This window comes from Phalacrocorax carbo, chromosome 10, assembly GCF_963921805.1.
Source record: "Phalacrocorax carbo chromosome 10, bPhaCar2.1, whole genome shotgun sequence".
Lineage (NCBI taxonomy): Eukaryota > Metazoa > Chordata > Aves > Suliformes > Phalacrocoracidae > Phalacrocorax > Phalacrocorax carbo.
The window spans coordinates 22,141,053-22,159,985 of record NC_087522.1 but is presented as its reverse complement, the minus strand read 5'-3'; the positions used below and the strand labels follow the sequence as shown (position 1 = coordinate 22,159,985).

The 18,933-nt window shown below is 38.4% G+C and overlaps 1 protein-coding gene across 2 annotated transcripts in view; it reads right to left on the bottom strand.

Moving 5' to 3' along the window:
• The window catches only part of UBR1 (ubiquitin protein ligase E3 component n-recognin 1), a 77,717-nt gene extending 58,793 nt beyond the window's left edge, over nucleotides 1-18,924 (bottom strand). For both annotated transcript variants that reach the window (XM_064462422.1, XM_064462423.1), the window contains exons 1-4: nucleotides 18,775-18,924; nucleotides 6,694-6,950; nucleotides 4,536-4,614; nucleotides 2,122-2,232 (exon numbers count right to left, since the gene is read on the bottom strand). In XM_064462422.1, the coding sequence (XP_064318492.1) occupies nucleotides 2,122-2,232; nucleotides 4,536-4,614; nucleotides 6,694-6,950; nucleotides 18,775-18,858 (531 nt within the window). In that variant the 5' untranslated portion in view covers nucleotides 18,859-18,924. The remainder of the gene's footprint in view (nucleotides 1-2,121; nucleotides 2,233-4,535; nucleotides 4,615-6,693; nucleotides 6,951-18,774) is intronic.
• Nucleotides 18,925-18,933: the final 9 nt, after the last annotated feature.

Sequence of the window (18,933 nt, the reverse complement as noted above, 5' to 3'; positions counted from 1 at the left end):
TGAATGCATACGGTTTTCTCTAAAGCTTTGTTGGAATATGGTTTTGGAAAATAGCCCCCAAAATCTGGGCAGTGTGATTGTAACAAGAGTGGAACAGCCTTCTGTTAAAATTGGTAAAATTTTTTGTGTTTTTCCTAACATTTGCTTTCTAATTGTTGTCATGAAAAAGCTGTTCTAACTGAAAGGGAGGTAAAAAGCAGAAATATGCTGTCACAGATGCAAATACCAGATCCGTGAAATCAAAATCTATACCCTGCAGAGAAACAGGTTCCCCAGCAGGAACTAAGCATTTCACAAAAAACTTTAGGGATTCTGGTCAGAGTTTTTGGAACCAAAAAGTACTATTATTCTCAAAAATAAAATTCTGAAACAACTGTTAGAAAGTCTCATAGAGAGACCTAAATTTTAAAGCTGGGAGACAATCTATTTTGTTTAGAATCTCTTTATAACAGTTCTTGTTGTGCCTCATAGGTCCACATTCATCTAGGTATCTGTGTGATTCTTTTGTGAGCCATCACAGGTGAAAGCCATAATGTATGCTAGCTACCATGTGTAAGACAACCTGGACAAACTGGTCAGCTGAGGCATAAGTAATATCACTTCTCTAGGAGTAATGCAGATGCTTTGGCTGGGAACACTTGATTTTCAGGTGGAAGAACACTTAATTTTCAGCTGAGACATGAACATTTTGTCTTAAGACCACTGCTAAATTCTCTTAATGATATGATAAGGACCTCTCAGCTATCAGCTAGAAATCTGATACTGAGCTACTTTCCATAGTATCCAAAGGTGGCTTTGGAGATGGTAGACACATGAGTTTTCTACCTTCCTGTATGTTTTAACAGGACCAGGATTCTAGCATTGCAAAAAATCCTATTTTGCTTCAGAACTCAAGGACAAAAAGGAATACTTCCCAAAGATGACGTGTACTAGTTTCTTATTTTGGGAGCACCTCTAGAACGTGCTGGAAAAAGTATTAAACATATGTAATAATGGTGACAGCAGCAAGATTAACCATTCCATAGCTATTTTTGGATATTCTAACATTGAGGAAGTAATTTGGCTCTTTTGATTACAGGTTTTCATAAGTAATACGTAGGTATCAGCCACACATATATCAGTCAGCTCAGTACTCGGGGATAAGTACTGCCCAGCAGAACAGACTTTACTGATGTAGAAGCAGGTGAACATTACAGTGACGAGCTTCAAGTGGTAATCAGATGACCCCTTCTTGGAGCTTCAACTATTTTTATCTCTGAAATCCATTAAGGATTCATGGGTTGGTTTTTTTTGAAGGATAAACAGGTGAAAGAAACCTTTGCCTCATTTTTCTCTAAGACTAGTGCTCTTTATTCCTTTTCTGCTTGACTTTTTTGCCAGATCATGAAGAACAGTACTTTTGCAACAAAACCAGGAGGAATTAGGGGTCTGTTTGCAATGATGAATGATAAGGTTTTTTTGTCCTGATTATCTCAGAATGTGGGACTCCAAAAAAGAACACAAAATACCCAACAATTTTACCTGAACCAACTGATTTGCTACATTCTCTTTGAGAACTACCTATAAGATGGCATATTCCTTGTTAACATGCTGCTTTATAAGGTACAATAAGCATGAAACATCCTAGCATAAGCGGTTAGTTTTAAAGCATACAGGCTTATTTTAGTCGTAGTGACAGACCACACACCAGAAGCAACTGACAAAAAAACCTGTTCAGTAATGCAGTCATTTGGAAAACAGAAAATATAATTAAAATCAATTACTATATCTAAACATTTACTAACCACTGAGAAACCAATTATTTGTAAACATGAACTGAGTAATACCCATAGCAAAGAAAAGCACCAAAGACTGCAATTTTAATTCTGAATCGGAGACAGAAATGCACAAGACAGGTAGATGGAACTGTCCTATTGCTTTTGCCTTTTGTTTGGAGACAAAGGATGTCCAATATATATGTTTGACACCAACAATCACCGTGACCAAGGAAATCCTGATTCAACTCAATTGGACCTACAACATGAATTATACAATATACATACTTTCATATACAGGAATAAGCACTTTTTAAAATGGCAATATTTACAATATTTATTCTTTCACTTTAAGCAGTATTCTTACTTCTTTTGCAGAACCTGATGCTCCAGGCTCATGTTTAGTACACAGCGGTCCAGCCTTCCATGCCTCTGCATCCCCACAATCACAAAATCCACCTCCAGTGGAGCTATGCATCTGTAAAAAACCATGTATTTCTGTTATGAAATATGTACATAAAAAGCAAGAAAAAAATAGAAGTGTGCATTATTTAAGTTAAACACAAGTATAAATACCTACTTACAAAATACAAGAGTCACTGCATAACCAAAGGACTTACCACAACATTTTTTACGGTTTTTAGATAAAAGGAGACTTATCAGAGGAGCAGGGGAGGTGCGGGGAAGACGTAAACTTTTTGAGCGTAAAATAAAGGAGGAAATACAGTTGCCACTGCAAAGAAGTATGCAAGTCTCAAACAAATTTAATGAGAAAGTAGGTCAAAAAGCCTACAACTGATGAATAAGCACTTCATAAATGGCAAAATAATAATTTCTGGTTTTATTAGCAAAATTAGAGCAAAGGTGCTTAATGCCTTCTTCATAAATTACTTGGTAAAGTTTAAAAATCATCTAAAGAAGAATCTGTGTATATTAAGCAGACATTTAGTAGTACCTCCACTTCTAACCAAAGAAAATAAGATGTAATCAGCATCTAAATACATTCTTGCAACTTCAACTTTGCATTACACTTTCAGAAAAGTAAAAAATCATTTTGGTAAAAAGTTCAGACAAAACTCAGGCAAAAATAATTATCTTTAGCTTACTCTAAATCCCCAATCCTAAAATAATTATAAAAACACTAAGTGATCCAATAAAAAGAAATTTAAAAATCGTTATTTACTTGAAACATTTTTAAAATATCAAGATTCGTCTGGACAGGGTGCTGGGCCGTCTTGTCTAGACTGCGCTCTTCCTAGAAAGGTTGGACTAGATGATCCCTGAGGTCCCTTCCAACCTGGGATTCTGTGATAAAATAGCCTGATCTAATTAGACATGCTTCGAGCAGGAGGTTGGACTAGGTGACCTCCATAGGTCCCTTCCAACCTAAATTATTCTATGAATCTATAAACAGCAAAAAATCTTTATTCTTTAGATTGCATCTTTAAAATGGAAATGCAGCAAGTCTGCTCCCATCTGCCTACCTATTTCCATGGCCTATGTTTTGCCTGAAGAAGTTACTGAAAAACAGGAAAAGGACATCAGCTTCTCAGCCCAGCTGTGATTCCACATTGCTCTGTAATCATTATTGTCAATATCCCTGGTTCTCATCTTACCTCCCTGTAAACTGTACGTGTGCACCCATGTATATATTGAAGTTACATCTGCATTATCCACATAGTTTTGTACATATTTGAATCAATATTTACAATGCATTTTCAGATCAGTATACAAAGACTTATGCAGAGGGACAGAATATTATCTTTTAGTCCCAGTTAATTTTGAGATTGCTAGGACCTTCTTCCTAACTGCGTCTCAATGAAACATAACCTCTTTAAAGGGGATTTATGACCAATTGATAATACAAGTAAGTCTTCAGTGGACATCATGTCAATGAATAGAAGGAACAGCTGCAAAAAAATCTAGCCCACATTTTGGTCATGAAAGATAATTAAACTGAATACATAATGTTTCTGTACATTTTCTTGCCTCTTGCAGCAGAGTTAAACAAGTTTTAAAAATGACACTTAATATATTGGTTTCCATTTCTGCTTCCAAGTCTGTTGAAATCACAGAGCTCTCAGTGAAGAGGGCAAGCAAAAAAGGGGGCCTGGGAAGGATGGAGTAGATGACAATTTAGGCAGTGAGTTAGCGAAGAATTATGTAAAAGATCCTTTTTTAATTAAAGCATGGGAATCTCTCAAAGATAACAGATTTGGCTCAAAGAGAATCAAACAGATATCAGAAAGAGATGATCCAGTTCTAGAAGAATCTCCTCAATAAAAATTGATACTTAACATTTGTTTTAACTTTATCATAGTCCACACTAAGCACAAAGTAGTTTATGCAAATGTAAATGGAGAAACAGAGTTGAACCACAGAGACTGCATCAGTGACTTAAGTGCCGAAGTAATGGCCCTTGTATACACACACTCACTTTAAATTTCCAAACAATCCTGACTAGGATTCAGAACAGGACTGTCATCTTCAGTCACAGCTTTTTGCTCCGACATACACTTCTGTGATATTGGCAAAGAGAATAACAATGTGTACATTCATAGACACTCCTTTATCCTTTGGTTCTTGAATTAGAAAATTACTGTTCTTAAAACAGGCTCTAGATAATTCTCTCACTCACATTTCTAACTAATTAAGAAATCCCAGGGGTTTTTTTCTTTAAAAATAAAAATGGCTAATGGTTTATATACAACTTACCATATCCTCAAAAAAAAATCTTCTTTGAAGCTACAAATACAATTTCATAATGTAAGATTCTCCTACCTTGTACCGGTGGTTCTTGTGAATGCTATTCTGGAAGCAGTCCATACAGAGTACACATGTTGGATCAACTGCACAGTCTCTGCAACAAAAATGGTAATTAGAAAACTTTCTAAAACAAACATAGGGAATTTTCTTGCACAAGAGAAAATGCTGCTTTAAAAAAAAAATTGAGATTAACAACAGATTCAAATTATAAAAACACTGGCTACTCCACATGCTTGAAGCATGTACTTGAACCTGTTATATCAGATTCTATCAGAAACATGCTTGATTTCCACTTTCAAACTTGTTGCTAACATATTTATGTTTTTGCTAAGAATAAGCAGCTACTAAAAACCATGACAACTCTGAAGTAACTTTTATTATTGTTTCCAGCAACTGTAGCCAGTTTGCTAATGAAACTTTCGCTACACTTCTGCTAGGTTATGTTTCTAACTTTTAAAACAGTTGGAAGTTACAATCTAAAGAAATTATTTCTTTAAGTTATTAAATGAGCCAAAGAATATATACTTTGAATTTAAACTTCAACAGTTTCAGTCATGCACTCAAATACCTGAAAATCCAGACTTACACTCATGGGCAATCTATTTCAATTTTTTTTTCTATGCTCCACATACATATGCTTTTTTATATTGCCTTTTTTCCCCTAAAACACAGTCACTCTTTTCTTTAAACGCTTTACATTCTATGCAAAATGTGGATGACAGGTGTTTAATGACAACATATCAAGTTTTTTGTTTTACACCATCGTTCAACATCTACTGTAAGCCTCCTTTACAAGACATACAAAACAGTATGGTAATTCTGATTACAGAATGAATTTCCTTTCAAACCTTTATGTCATAATCATCATTACAATACTTAAATACTTCACTAACATTCATTTATTACCATAAATCTACTGCAAGGTGAGTGTAAAGAATGAAAAATTAATCCAGAAGTGCCTGCTAGATTTTAATGCCCAATTCAATACATTTAGATTTAAACATTTCAGAGAATCTATTACTTTTCACATTTTAGAAGCCTAAAGCAAACATATATTTAGCTTCAGTTGCAGCAGTAGGTACAGTATTTTGAATAAATACTTCCGCATTTTTGCAAGACAGCACCTCAAAAAAGTTAAAAAAGAGAAATATAGCTTTGTCTTTTTGCCTGCTATCATACAAGAATACTGCAGAGGTAGGAACAGAATTATTCCTGTTATAGCAGCACTAAACTGCCTTGACCATCCTTTTCCTTTGTACAATCCAGTGTTGCATTCACTAGACACTTTCTAGCAAACACACAAGGACCTCTTCAAAGACCATTCTCCTTTCATACACAATGCTAACTTATTCCTAGAAAAAGCTGAAGAGTATGTGATTGTAATTCATAAGTAAAGTCTACGGAGAGCTTTCATTTTGACATTTCCTAAATTTTAAGGGCTGGACTTTTTAGCCATAATAATATTCTTAATCTTTAATATTCTTTTGGTGTTTCTGATGAAATTTTCTAGGCTTTTAAAATAAACTGAAAACTACAATAACCTATGACAATAGTATCATATTAATAGTCAATAATTGCCAGCACAGTTGCAATCTTTATAGACAACACAGAAACCTCTGGCTTCTTAATATTATTATTATTCATACTATTCATATTAATTAATATATTTGTATTAATATGAAATGATAAAATTAATTTTATCAAATCAACAGGCTGCCATCTTTAATATACTCCAGGATGAGAAAGAAGGTGAAAAAACAATCACTGGTCACACTGCTATTGCTTATGCAAAGGACTGATGATGCTTAGAAATGCTGGATTCTGGTTCAGACTTTGAAAGGGCAAGTACTGGACAGTGCACAGATTTTTATGCCTGTCCTCCCCCAATTTGGGTACAGACCCCATACTCATAGAGTCTTTTTAACCAATGGCTTTCAGTACCTTTAGCATCCTTTCCATTTCCTTCTCCCTTTCTCTGCCAGAGCCTGCTTTTCATATGCAATTTTCCTCACTCTAAAGAAGTTTGATGTGTGAAGCAAATGCCACTGTCAGATAAGCAGAGACCTACCATGACAGAAGCAATGACTAGTTAGCTACACAACTGATTTTATTAAACCACTTTGATGCATTATGTCACCTAGGAACACTCATGATAGCATACCTTCATTCTTACCTGCAAGAGTATGTTGTCTCCCCTCCTTTGAACACCTTCCCACAGAGCTGGGAGGTTCCACTGTGTTGTAGTTTCTCCAGGAACATATCTGGGTCTTCCCCAAACAAATAACATTCCAGGGGATATAATATTGCTGCCTGGACCATTTCTTCTTGTTTCTCCAGCAAGGGGTCCATTTCAGCTGAGTAAATATTTGGCACATGTTTTGCCAAGCACTGCAAAAACGTAGCTTGGAAGTTGAATCTTTCATCACACCACTGGAAGAAAAAGTACACCCATCGATAAACATAAATGAATCAATAAATATAAAGAAAATAGGATTAAGCACTTCTACTGTGAATCCGGAATTCTTTTCCACATCCGAAGTCAGTTCTGCCAGCAATAAAACCCAAGAAGCCATGGTTTCCCAAGGATTCATTTGCTTTTTCCCTTTCAGTACCCACCACAGTAACCTCTGTTCCCTTGAAGTCTTCTGCTAAAACACTCTGAGGCAAGAGCTGGCAAGTGCTATGCTACTGTAGAGCAACCTGTGCACTAATTCATTTTAAACTACATGCTTGCCAACAGGCCAGCCAATACACAAATCTTAATGTCTGTCCAGCTGCTGACAAATGCAAAGAGCAGCAGCAGAGCAGCAGCAGGTATCACTGTCTTAGCTGGGAAATAAGTTTGGGATACATCCCTTAGTTCGCTGGTAGTCACAAAACATGCAGCAACTTAATGGTCTTTGAAATTGTTACCCTACAGTAAAATCTTGTTGAAACTGGTCATCAGGATTCAACAGTTACCGAGGGAGGAAAAAGCCCAACTGATTATAGAGCTTAATGTCCTTGGGAAACCAGACTAAAATGCAATTTCATATTCACAAGAGAATTAACAAAAGTACTTGTGTTTTGACCTGAGGTTCTTAGTATTCTTGAAGTCCCTAATTCTACTTGCAACTACTCTAGTTCTCTGAGCAGTTCTCTCCAATTGTTCTATTTCTGTCTTTCAAGTCTGAATATTCATTTTTCTGCACTATTCCCATTATTTAGAAATAACTTTTGGTTTTCCCCATTGCAAATCAGATAATAACTTCATCTATCAAGGCTCCTAGAGACAACCTCCTTTCATAAACAACCTTGATTTATGCCCAAAAACTTATTTTCACAAGAAAAAGTTACATATGTAACTTCACAAATAGCTCTATAGGGAATTACCTCTAGGCCAGCAAGCAGAGAATGAGCAAAGCAACTGCCAAAGAGTTCTGTTTGATAAGGCTCAAAGTAGCAGACTATTCAACCTTTTTAAAGGATGAAAATGCATATCTTAAGTGAAAGGCAAAAAAAACCTCATTTCTAACTTCAAATGAAACCTACATGAATCAAACCAATGGACTGCCCCCCAAACTGACAGAGATAAGGGATTAAATAATAGATCTACAAGGCTACAACTCCCTAGTTTACTAACTAGAACAGTTCTCCTAAAAAAAGAAATTAATCTGGAACACATGCAGTCCAAAGTGTGGCAATCCTAATACTCAAAGCCAGATCTGTAAACATAATGTAAAAACTGTATATTTGTTTTCTGAAAAACTGTATGTCTACCTAATACAGAGAAGTACAAAAAACTGACTACATACAAAATCTAAACAGAAGAAATAGAAACGAGATACCATGTTGAAACAGCTTAGATTAACAGTAACATTCATTACCCAAAACTAATCTGTTAAAGGAGATTTGTTCCACATTGTAGTCACTCTGAACACTTGCTTTATGGCTTTAAGAAGACCCACTACACTTCTAATATGTTTCGTTTTAGCCTGAGGCTTCTACTGGTATTTCAGCCATCAATCTTCCTTAGCATTACCCTTAGGTAGTCCATTACTTCATTTACCATGGTGATCCATGAATTCAAAGTTATGGAAGAAAATGCACAGCAGACATTGATGGAAAAGAGAAGCCATGAATACTGTGGTCAAGCAGGAGAGCAAGTTTGTCTTCAAACAGAATATCCTAATTTTTTAAGTGCAGGTTGATCAGTCTAATCAGATTTCTTGAATCACAAAGTGTTCAAACCATCCTTAAATATCTGGTAATGAAGATTCATCCATGAACTGAAGGGAACTTCTTGTTTAAATTCCAGTTCTAACAAAAATTCTAGATCAAGAACAGATTTATTACTTGAGCAGTAAGCACCACTGTGATCATATCAGTTACAAAAATTTTACCATACACCTGCAATGCATGTAATACATATGCATTCAGTATACATATACAAACATGCACTCAAATATATAGATATTAATTTATTTTCACATATTCCCAGTGCTAAGGAACAAAAGGAAAAGGAAACAAATTAGCTGACTGCCTTTTTATTTTAAGTTATTCACATTATTCAACTACCCAGCAACATTTTTTAAATAAAAACTATGCTTACCTGGGGCATAAAGACACCAAATTGTAAAAAGCAACTGAAAGTTAAATCCAAATTTATCAAATACTTGCATAATAACACTTAAATAAAAATACCACACTTAGATTGGGGTTACCAAAAAGATATAAAATTGTAAAAGTTACCTGAAAACTAAAATCCACAATCACATGTGTCTATTTTTTATATGTCTGATTTAAGATGAGTGGAAGTAAATTGTTCCTATCATAATTAAACTCCATAATTCAATATTCTTCCTTAAACACGTTCCCTCCTGTAACTGGTTTTTAGTTTTTGTCTTAACTTAACTATACTGCACCGTGGCTTCAGCAAGTTTCCCTCCCAGTTTTGTTACTGTATTTGTCCAAACAGGGGCAGGGCAGGAGGGGTGGGGGATGTGACCCTTTGGCATGCTCTCTTTCCAAAGCACAAGAGAATCCCGGTCTGCAGCTCTTCTATCTTAATAGTCATGGTCCCAAGAGATGGTGTAAGTTTAGCTTCTGCATTGTTGGAACAGAGTACATCATAGCTTCGAGAAATACAGGGCTAAGCTTTCCTGAAAATCTGCCAGAGGTGTAGAATGGGTTCTCACACAGTCTAACTCACAAGCACTTCAAGCATTCCTGTGCAAAGCTTTTAATTCTATTTAGATGTTGTCCAGAGAAGGGAGGACAGGAAGCAGGGAACGAGAGGGAAGAAGGGAAAAGAGAAAACTCTCTCAAGCATGCTGGCTGCCTTCTGGTAAACACACTAAATTATATCCTCAACCTATACATAACACAGGAAATATCCATTATATTCACAAGAGAAGAAAGAATATTCTTTTCTTTCTAAAAGCTGCACCAGGCTAAACTTCAGACCTATCCCATACCCTCTGTGTCTCCTAGGAGAAGTAATTTATTCCTTGCATCAAAATCCATTTAGTATACTGTATTCAACTGCACAAAATTACCCACAAACTATCAAAAATACAGAAGCTGTCAAATAAAGCATATGCTTAAGGTTGACGGCCCGATGCTAGCTTGGTCCCCTTGTGCACACATATCAAAATTCAGGTTTGAATACTCTGATTAATACTGTGAGTAGTCCCACCTTCCTTCTACTCACTCAGTCCACCTAAGGACTTACCTGTCAAGTACTCAGTTGCCACAGATATAAAAAAACCCATAAATTAATAAACTGTTTGTCTTTATTGACCATATACTGACTGGTGAAGAGGAAATAAAATACTGTATCATCATCAAGTTCTAACCATCCTATGCACAGGATGAGCTGGGAGTGTAGAAAAGCCTAAGATCTGTGCAAGACAGGGCTTGCACTGCAGCTTTCTGCCCAGCACTGGCACAGGCTGCCCTGAGGGGTCATGGAGTTGCCATCCTTGGACTTATTCAAAAGTCAACTGGACTGGTCCTGGGCAACCTGTTCTAGGTGACCCTGCTTGAGCACAGAGTTTGGGCAGGATGACCTCCAGAGGTCCCTTCCCACCTTAACCATTCTGTGGTTCAATTACCATCAGCAAGAGAAATCTTATTTCTTCCTCAATCTCTATTAATCTTCCAATTTCTGCTACAAGCAAGCCTTACAGAACAGTAATTTTCCAAATTTGATTCCACTCAGGAATAAATTTGAAATAGTGTACTGAAAGAGGCAGAGGTCATGAGACAACACAATTAAGATAAAAACATAATGTAACTAAAATACTACTGTTGGTTCGCTCCCCACAGCCCCCTGCCCCCCCCCCCCAGCACTCACACCGTACTCACTGGGGCCCACAGATGGTAACTAACAGAGAAAAGAAAGCCCAGAGAAACAGGCCCGAATGCACTCCACTCCAATTGGCACTATTCCACTGGAAAATATTTTGGGGCTGCAAACTGAAAATTACTGAGTTTAGAAAAAAAATAACCTCCACATACATTTGGAGTAAATTAAGGCTTCACCTCAAATTTGAATTCTGAAGTTTCTCAGCTTTGAAAAATCTGCATTAGCAACCTTAATAAAGTTATTTTTATGGGGGTTTTGGTCATTTTCTCATTTTTATTAAAAGTCAGCTGAAGAAACAGTCATGCCATCACATGGACCATATGGACATATGCATGGCCCAGAAATAAGACCACCACAAACAATGACCAGAATGAGCTAAGGGAGTAACATGGCAGCAGCACACTACTGCCTTTCCCGTGGAGGGAGCAACATTCACACTGTGTCAGTGGGTGTTCCCAGGTATTGAAAACAGCAGGCCAATGTGACAATCCGGAACCTGACACTAGTGAAGAGCATCTGTCAAAGGCATGCATTGTCTCCTTTCTCTTCTTTTACACTCTCTAACCTTCTCCAGCCCAATCTCTTTTCCTCCTTTAACCATGTGTTCCTGTCACATTCTCCTCTTTTAAGATTACAATAATTCTCAAACTGCATGAAAAAGGGAGACAAAGGGAATAAGGAGGAGTTGCAAAGCTATGTTTCTCCAGCGTAAGCAGTGTTGTCAAAAGAGCAGAGACAGCAACCATTTTGTCCAAGACATTTTGATTTGTTCTGTGTAACAAAAGCAGTAACCTGTCATGTGTAATGGCTCTTTCAAAGAATATGACTACAGAAGTGGTACCTCACAATACTGCTTGAGAAAGAATCATTAGGAGATAATCTCTTATCTTGCACGGAAACACATCCTCCTCTGTGGGACCAGACTACTAATATTTCTTCTCATGTGTAAGCATACAGAAATCTTCCCAAAAGTCAGTTCCAACCAAACACGTAGCTTTTCCCACATCTAAAAGGACAGTTTGTAGGCTTTTCCCAAACCCTTTAAATAAGCATCAAGTCAGAAAAAGTCAGAGGATGAAGAATTATATTTGCCTGCAAATACTGCTATAAAAAGAGCAAAATATGTCACTGATATATCCAATGTAACTATATCCAATTTTGTTATTCACAAACACATTTATTTGTGAATACTGTAAATAAGATTGTAAATTACAATAAATAATATTGTAATTGTAAATAAATAAGAGGCAGGAGAGCCAAGTAAGTATATAAGGAAAAAGAAAAAAAGTTAAACTCTCTCGATTCACTTTTCACCTATAGATCAAGCATCAAATAAGATTTCCTCACCATTATGGCAGAATTTCTTTATCATTGCAACAGGTTTATTAGATACAATAAGTCAGCCATTACTTCCATGGCAGTTTTTGATTTACATTCTAAGCACAGTTCTGTTCAAATTCTAGTCTCTTCAAACTCTCTGTTTGCATTAGGCAATATTATAAAAAGTAGCTCTACTTTAACTGCACTGATTGACACACTGACCTTTTAGTGCAAAAGTGACTGCATAAATTTCAAGACCGTATTTTTAGATACATATATTAATGTAATCAGTGAAAAGAAGGAATATTAATATTTATAAACATTAAATAATAAATTATGAAGGAACAGACACTGCCAGCAGCACAAACTAAAACCTGTACCTGGTCCAATATTCCACTTTAAAGGAGTAGTAAAAAAGCTTAGTTTGTGCATGACAAATCTGTCAAGCGTGAGACGGCAATACCAGCTGCCTGTCAAAACAGCTGGTAGCAACAGGATTTTAGAAGTAACTATATAAAATGCTGGGGACATACTGATTTGAAGCAGGTCCCATTCAGCATAAATACCAAATGCAAAAGGCTGCTCTACTTTACCGCACAGAACAGTTGTTACTAGTTAAAAAGCAATTAGCAGGACAACAGATCCCAGAAAACTTTTATTCTGGCATTGTCTATCCAACTGAGCAACCATAGAAGACATTTTAAAAGGATAAACACGGAGAAGTTCTTTGACAAGTATGCAGAACACTTAAAATTTCTTTAGAAAGGAAACTTCAAAAGATTCCTGAACTCACATTTTCATATAAGGTTCTGCTTTCAAATTTTTAGTTTAATTTTCCCTTCTGTTTATTTTGGTTTAAAATTATCAGTTTTCTAAAGCACTGAAAATAAGATCCAACTGCAGTACAGAACACCTAGGCATTATTTTTAGTAAAAATAGCAAAGAGACAAGGCAATCTATTTCAACCTCAAGGATACATATTCCCCAAAGAAGAGGCTTCAAAAATAAGCACTAGAAAGTAATTAGCATATTTGTTCTTCCCTGCCTTAAATCAAAATGAACTTTTTTAGGAGCATAAATTCTACTATCTCAGGAAGGGCACAGTTCAGGGAGTTGAAATGGAAACATGCTCTAGATTTTTGTCACATAAGCACTATGTAGCTGTTCATGCTGTGTTTCACATTCTCTGACGAAGTCTAGCCAATGTTTTAGTTGAGAATCTAAGCTTAAAAAACTGACTTAATCACAAAATATCTGTTTTCTGACATGTCAGTCACATGGCTCCTTTATATAACATAGCTGGGAACCAGTCATGTACCAAACTTTGGTCTGCTCTGGTTATCAGTAATTACACTGAAAGAAGCAAGTTTGGTTTCAAAAGTTATTTTCTCTTGGCACAACATGGGTAACATTGTCCTAACAAAACATCAACTCTGACTTGAAGACATAAAGGAAGTGTTTGATCTCTACATTCATTTAAACTCTGGCCCCTAAGCCAAAGCAGGGTGCCAATTCATGTTAAAAGATACTTTAATTATGCAGGTGTTTGCCCACTGGGAATGAGACTCTTAACAACAGCACAGACTACTAAAGCTTTCTCTACAGTAGAATCTATCTTGATTCCACTAGTCTCCAACGCCTACCAGTTTAGCTGAACCAGGGCAAACCAGGGACGAACAGAGAAGCAAAAGTAACCATCAGTACCATCCGTCAGTTTCGACTGCTGGACAGCTAAAACTAACAGTCTTCAGGGTAAACCATGCATAAACCCAGACTGTTCAGCCTCTTTGAAACTGCAGGTCAGGTGTCACTTCTAAACCACAGTCATCTCCAAAATCATAAAAGTGCAGCTCCAGTTCACAGGGGTAAGTGCTCGAATGCAAGCAGGTGCCCAAGGAGACATCTCAAGCACAATCGTAGCCTGCAATTCTCTCTCTGCCATGTACTGCCTACCAACCGGACACTCTAGCCTAAATACGCTATGAAATTATCAGGGTACTATTAAGTACCTAGAAGTAATTCCCAAGCCTTTGAGGCATGCAGTCTAAACACCTTTCATGTCCCAAAATTTTTGGTCAAACCTGTGTGAGGTAAATAGCAATGTACAATTAGCATGTCAACACTAGGGGAAATAGCAATTTAGTATCTCATATTAAAGGAAAACAATGTGCAAAATACATATTTTGTGGGGAAAAAAGTTATTCTCCCTAGAAAAATACCAAAATAATCATTTTTGCAGAGTTACTTGTAGTATCCTGTGAAACTTTAAAATCAAACTTTTTATTTAAGTGTGACTATTCATTTGACAGATCCTTTTTATTTTGTTTCTAGAGAAACAAAGGAAGACTTTGATTCTTTCATTGTTTGATCCTTAACATTCATGCTGTGGTCTCCTACCCTCAAAGAAACAGAGTATCTTTAGCACCAGACTGCACTTAAAAACTTGCAACTACAGTGGATATTTATAAAGAAGTCATTCATTAATTCGGTGTAGTTACATTTGGGGGGAAAAAACCCACTAGGTTTTTGTACTAGTTCCTGTGTACTCTAACTTGTCTTATCACTACCCAATTTTCCAGTTAATGTTAAGATCCATTGTGTACATATTCTAATTCTGCAGCAAATCAACCTGTAATAAAATTCAGGTGAATCTATCTCTGTTTAGCACTCACTCGGCATCTCCCAAATGCTTTCTCTTATACACCAAAACCAATGTGTTTATCCCTGGCTTCTCTACTGCTCTGGGATCTGGAAGCCACTTAAACCATTGCATGCTATCAGGAACATCCACTTGCAGCTACGTTCTCCTGGAGCCATGCACCTCCCACACCACTCTAACAGTATTACATCAGAATTACTGCAGCCATAATTTGTGCGCTTTATGCAGACTTGATCAAAGATGACAGATACCTTCCCAATCACAGTTCACTCCCACACTAACAAAAGCCACAAAAACTACCAAGTAGTATGAGTAAACATTAAAGCAGACAGGGAAAAAAAAACCACAGGACTGCTCGATGTCATAACAAAATGAAAGCACTTCAATAGAGTGCTAAATATATAAGGATGCAAACAGGACCTTGGCAATGCTCCAGTTACCTGTTGCAACTTCATGGACTCCAATTCTTGGACACTGACACAAGTGTACAGTATACACTGTTTTGCTAATAGACTGTTCTAAAAACAGTGGCTTTGTCTATATGTAATTCAGGGCTTATTTACACAGAAGGATACGCTGGTTTACCTAAAGATGAAATTTTAAACTAATTTAGCTTAACATAAACTGATGTAAAATTATAGGGACGCATCATCTGGTCTAAGCAGGTTAATTCAGTTTAGGAGAGGTTAGTTTTAAAACTGGAAGAAGTCACTGCAACTCCAAAATAAAATGCCTGACTGTGATTAATGAAATCTCAAGAAATAACCAACATATGAATATGACTATCCCCTCCATATTACTACTTCATTACAACACAGCCACAAAAGCAAGGTTCCTCACACGCATTTTCTCAACTATATAATAGCATTGAATGACACAAAACAACATCTGAAATACTTCAGAATACCCAAGTGCCTGTATTGTGTTTTGCTTTCTGAGATTCAAATTAAAAATCAAGTTATTTTCCCACTTTTAAAGTGAATATCCTAACAATAATGCTTTTCTCTTCTTGTACACCACTACCCTGCTTATGTATACACTTTTGTATAGGAGTATTGACTGATGAGACGAGATGGAACTTCTGGGGGAAAAAAAATTCCCTTTTCTTCACAAATATTACTGAGAAGGTACACATACATCAAAATTTGAAGATTTCGTATAAATTAACATCAAAACCCTTCTTGTATATTCCAGATAGCAGCCACCAAAGCAGACAGAAGCCAAACTGGAATTTGTTTAGAATACAGATGGACAAACAACCAAAGGGCTGGATCCAGCCAGCAAAGCAGGCTTTTGTTAGGCTACCGGCAATGCCAGCCAGCCAACTACTAGACCAGCCAGCCAACTACTAGACCAGCCAGCCAACTACTAGACCAGCCAGCCAACTACTAGACCAGCCAGCCAACTACTAGACCAGCCAGCCAAACCGTGGATGCTGTTGGAAAAGAAAAGAAAGTAAACTTAAGTTTGGTAGACAGGGTTTACTACCAGATCAGTGCCAGCACAGCCCAAATTCAGCCCTCTCTCTTCCAGGGCAGGTCAGCTCAGGAAGCAATACAGCCACTATAGAGAAGCAGAGGGCAGAGATAGGACTTGACTTCAACTAATGCAGCGTAAGGCCAGCTCAGGTATTTCTAACTACATTGGTCCAACCCAAAGAGTTGAAGTACACCAAAGAAAACACTGAGCTGGGCTGGGTGCAGAAGAGTTTACTACCTGAGTAATCACAACCAGTTCCAGAATCAGGCTGGCTCCTGCAGAATCATTCAGGTAATCCTGCATCATGCATCCAGCGCTCCAGGGAAGTTTTAGTTGTGCAGCCAGATGTGGTACTGTACTGCAACCAACAGCACCCAAAGCCAGAGATAAAAAAAGGAAAGCAAGATCCCGTCTGACTGGGTTGGCACTGGAACAGATTTGACAAGTTCAGTAAGGCCAAAGCTCACTCCGTTCAGCCAAGTTGTTTCTGCTCCGTGCTGCCTCAACTTCACAATTCTAGCACCACAGTGAAAGAATGTTCAAAGCAGCTGTGCACAGGGAAAACTCAAGTCAATCAGGATGCATTAGTTCCACCTAACTAGTACCACCTTTAGTGCAGCAGTAAATTGGGTGTGCTGTTTCCAGATTACAGCTGTCTCTGTCATCAGTATAGCCAGGTTTACAATCTAACTTCATGAAAGCTATCAGACCCAGCCAAAGCCTGTATCCCTAGCACCCTTCTTCCCTTAATATAATACCCTCACCTGACACTCCCTGTCAAAACTCCTGCAGTTTGCTTGGATATATGGCAGGCAACACAGCCTGTGTGGCCATCTTAGAATAACAGTAATTCTGGCACAGAGACTCTCAATTAACTGAAACCACATAAAAATTAAGACAACTTAGTGGACCAGCATCAACTTTGAGCAGCTGAGGGTCTCTTTGACAACTTTCCCCGTGCTTTTCACAGTACCACTATTACCAGTTTTATGCATTGCCTGGGCTATCTCCGCCTCTTGCATCCCCAAATAATGAAAGGCTAATTGCATTGCTTCACTGCTGACTGTAACTATTGTCCTCAGTACCTCTCTGACTATATATGGCTCTCAAGAAGTTACCTGACTCAGGTTGCATTTTTTGACACTATAATGCAATCAAATTACATTTTTAATAGTTTAAAATTAAATTGTTTCTAATATAGAAAAAAATCCACACATAGGCCTGTAATGGCCACAGAAATATAATTCACTTTAGAAATGGCTCTGTAGTCTCAGACTGCATCCATATGATTTGCAGCTACCCTTATAATTCTCAGGAGAGAGGTAAAACAAATAACAGTTGTTGGCTTAGCATTGCCACCCGCAAGAGAAGTTCCTTAAGCAAAATTCTCCCTATTTATATCTTCCTGCTTTTATTAATGGTGTGTAGTACTGTATAAAAAGTAGCTATTCCATAGGCTTGCCAGTGCCCAACTTTCAAACATCCACAGTCAAGAGTTTCAAAACCATACTACGCATTCAGGTTGTTACAGAAAAATGTAACATAAAACGTAGGGTTTGTGATACACATTCATGCTCCCCTTTTTAAACTGACAGCCTTTGGGATTTAAAGGCCTCAGCAAAACCGTTTGCAACACAGTAATCTCTTCAGAAGGTTGAGAAGGAAAACACCAAAGGCCCTCACCTTATACCACTAGGCCACTGCGACACCAAGTCGCATCACTAAGAGAATATTAAATCGATAAATTAAAGTAAGTCACAGAAAAAAAAAAGATAATTCTATTCAGCAAATGAACAACTGCGTGCCTCTGCATCCTTTCTAAACATCACTATTTGTTGCTTCATTCAGACCCTGCAGAACAACAATCTGTTACTTGGCCTTTTTTATTCCATAGTAAATCACCATTAATTAAGAAAGGTAAAGGCAGAACAAGGATAAAAGATACATGCAGGCACCACAACGTTTTAGGGACGCAACAGAGTGTTTGAAGCCTTTTAAAGTTTGATCTCGTTTAATTACGCAGAGGTCAAATGAAGACACGGGGCAGGGGGTGGGAGATGCTGCGGGGAGCTGGCGACAAACCGCTCCCCCCGGGCCGCCCGAGCGAGGCTCTCCGGGGCAGAAGCGACGGCCGGTGCCGCAGCCAGCCCAGGCTCCGGGACGGGCGGGGCGGCCGCTCTCCTCCCGCCTCGCCGCGGCCCCACACGCCGCCGCCGCGGCGCCGTCACACCTCAGCAGGTGCCAGCGACAGCGGCCGGGCAACAGCGCGTCCCGCCCCTCCACGGCAGCCCCGCCACACAGGACGCGGCCCCCGCCCTGCCGCCCCTTGGGCGGGGGCCTCCGGTTCCATCCGCGGCCAATAAAGCTGGACCGAGCGGCGGGATCGCAGGACAGGCGACAACCTAACCGAGGGGTGTAGGGGTAACCGCGCCGGGCTGCAGCCTCACCATGGCCCGCTCCTGGGGCTGCGCGAGGACCCGGCCGCCCGCCTCTCCCGCCGCTCCAGGCCCTCCGCTACCTCCATCCGCCATTTTGAGAGCAAGGGACGCGGCCGGCGACGCCGTCACCCACCCTCCCGCTGCACCGCCCCACCCCGCCTCCTCAGC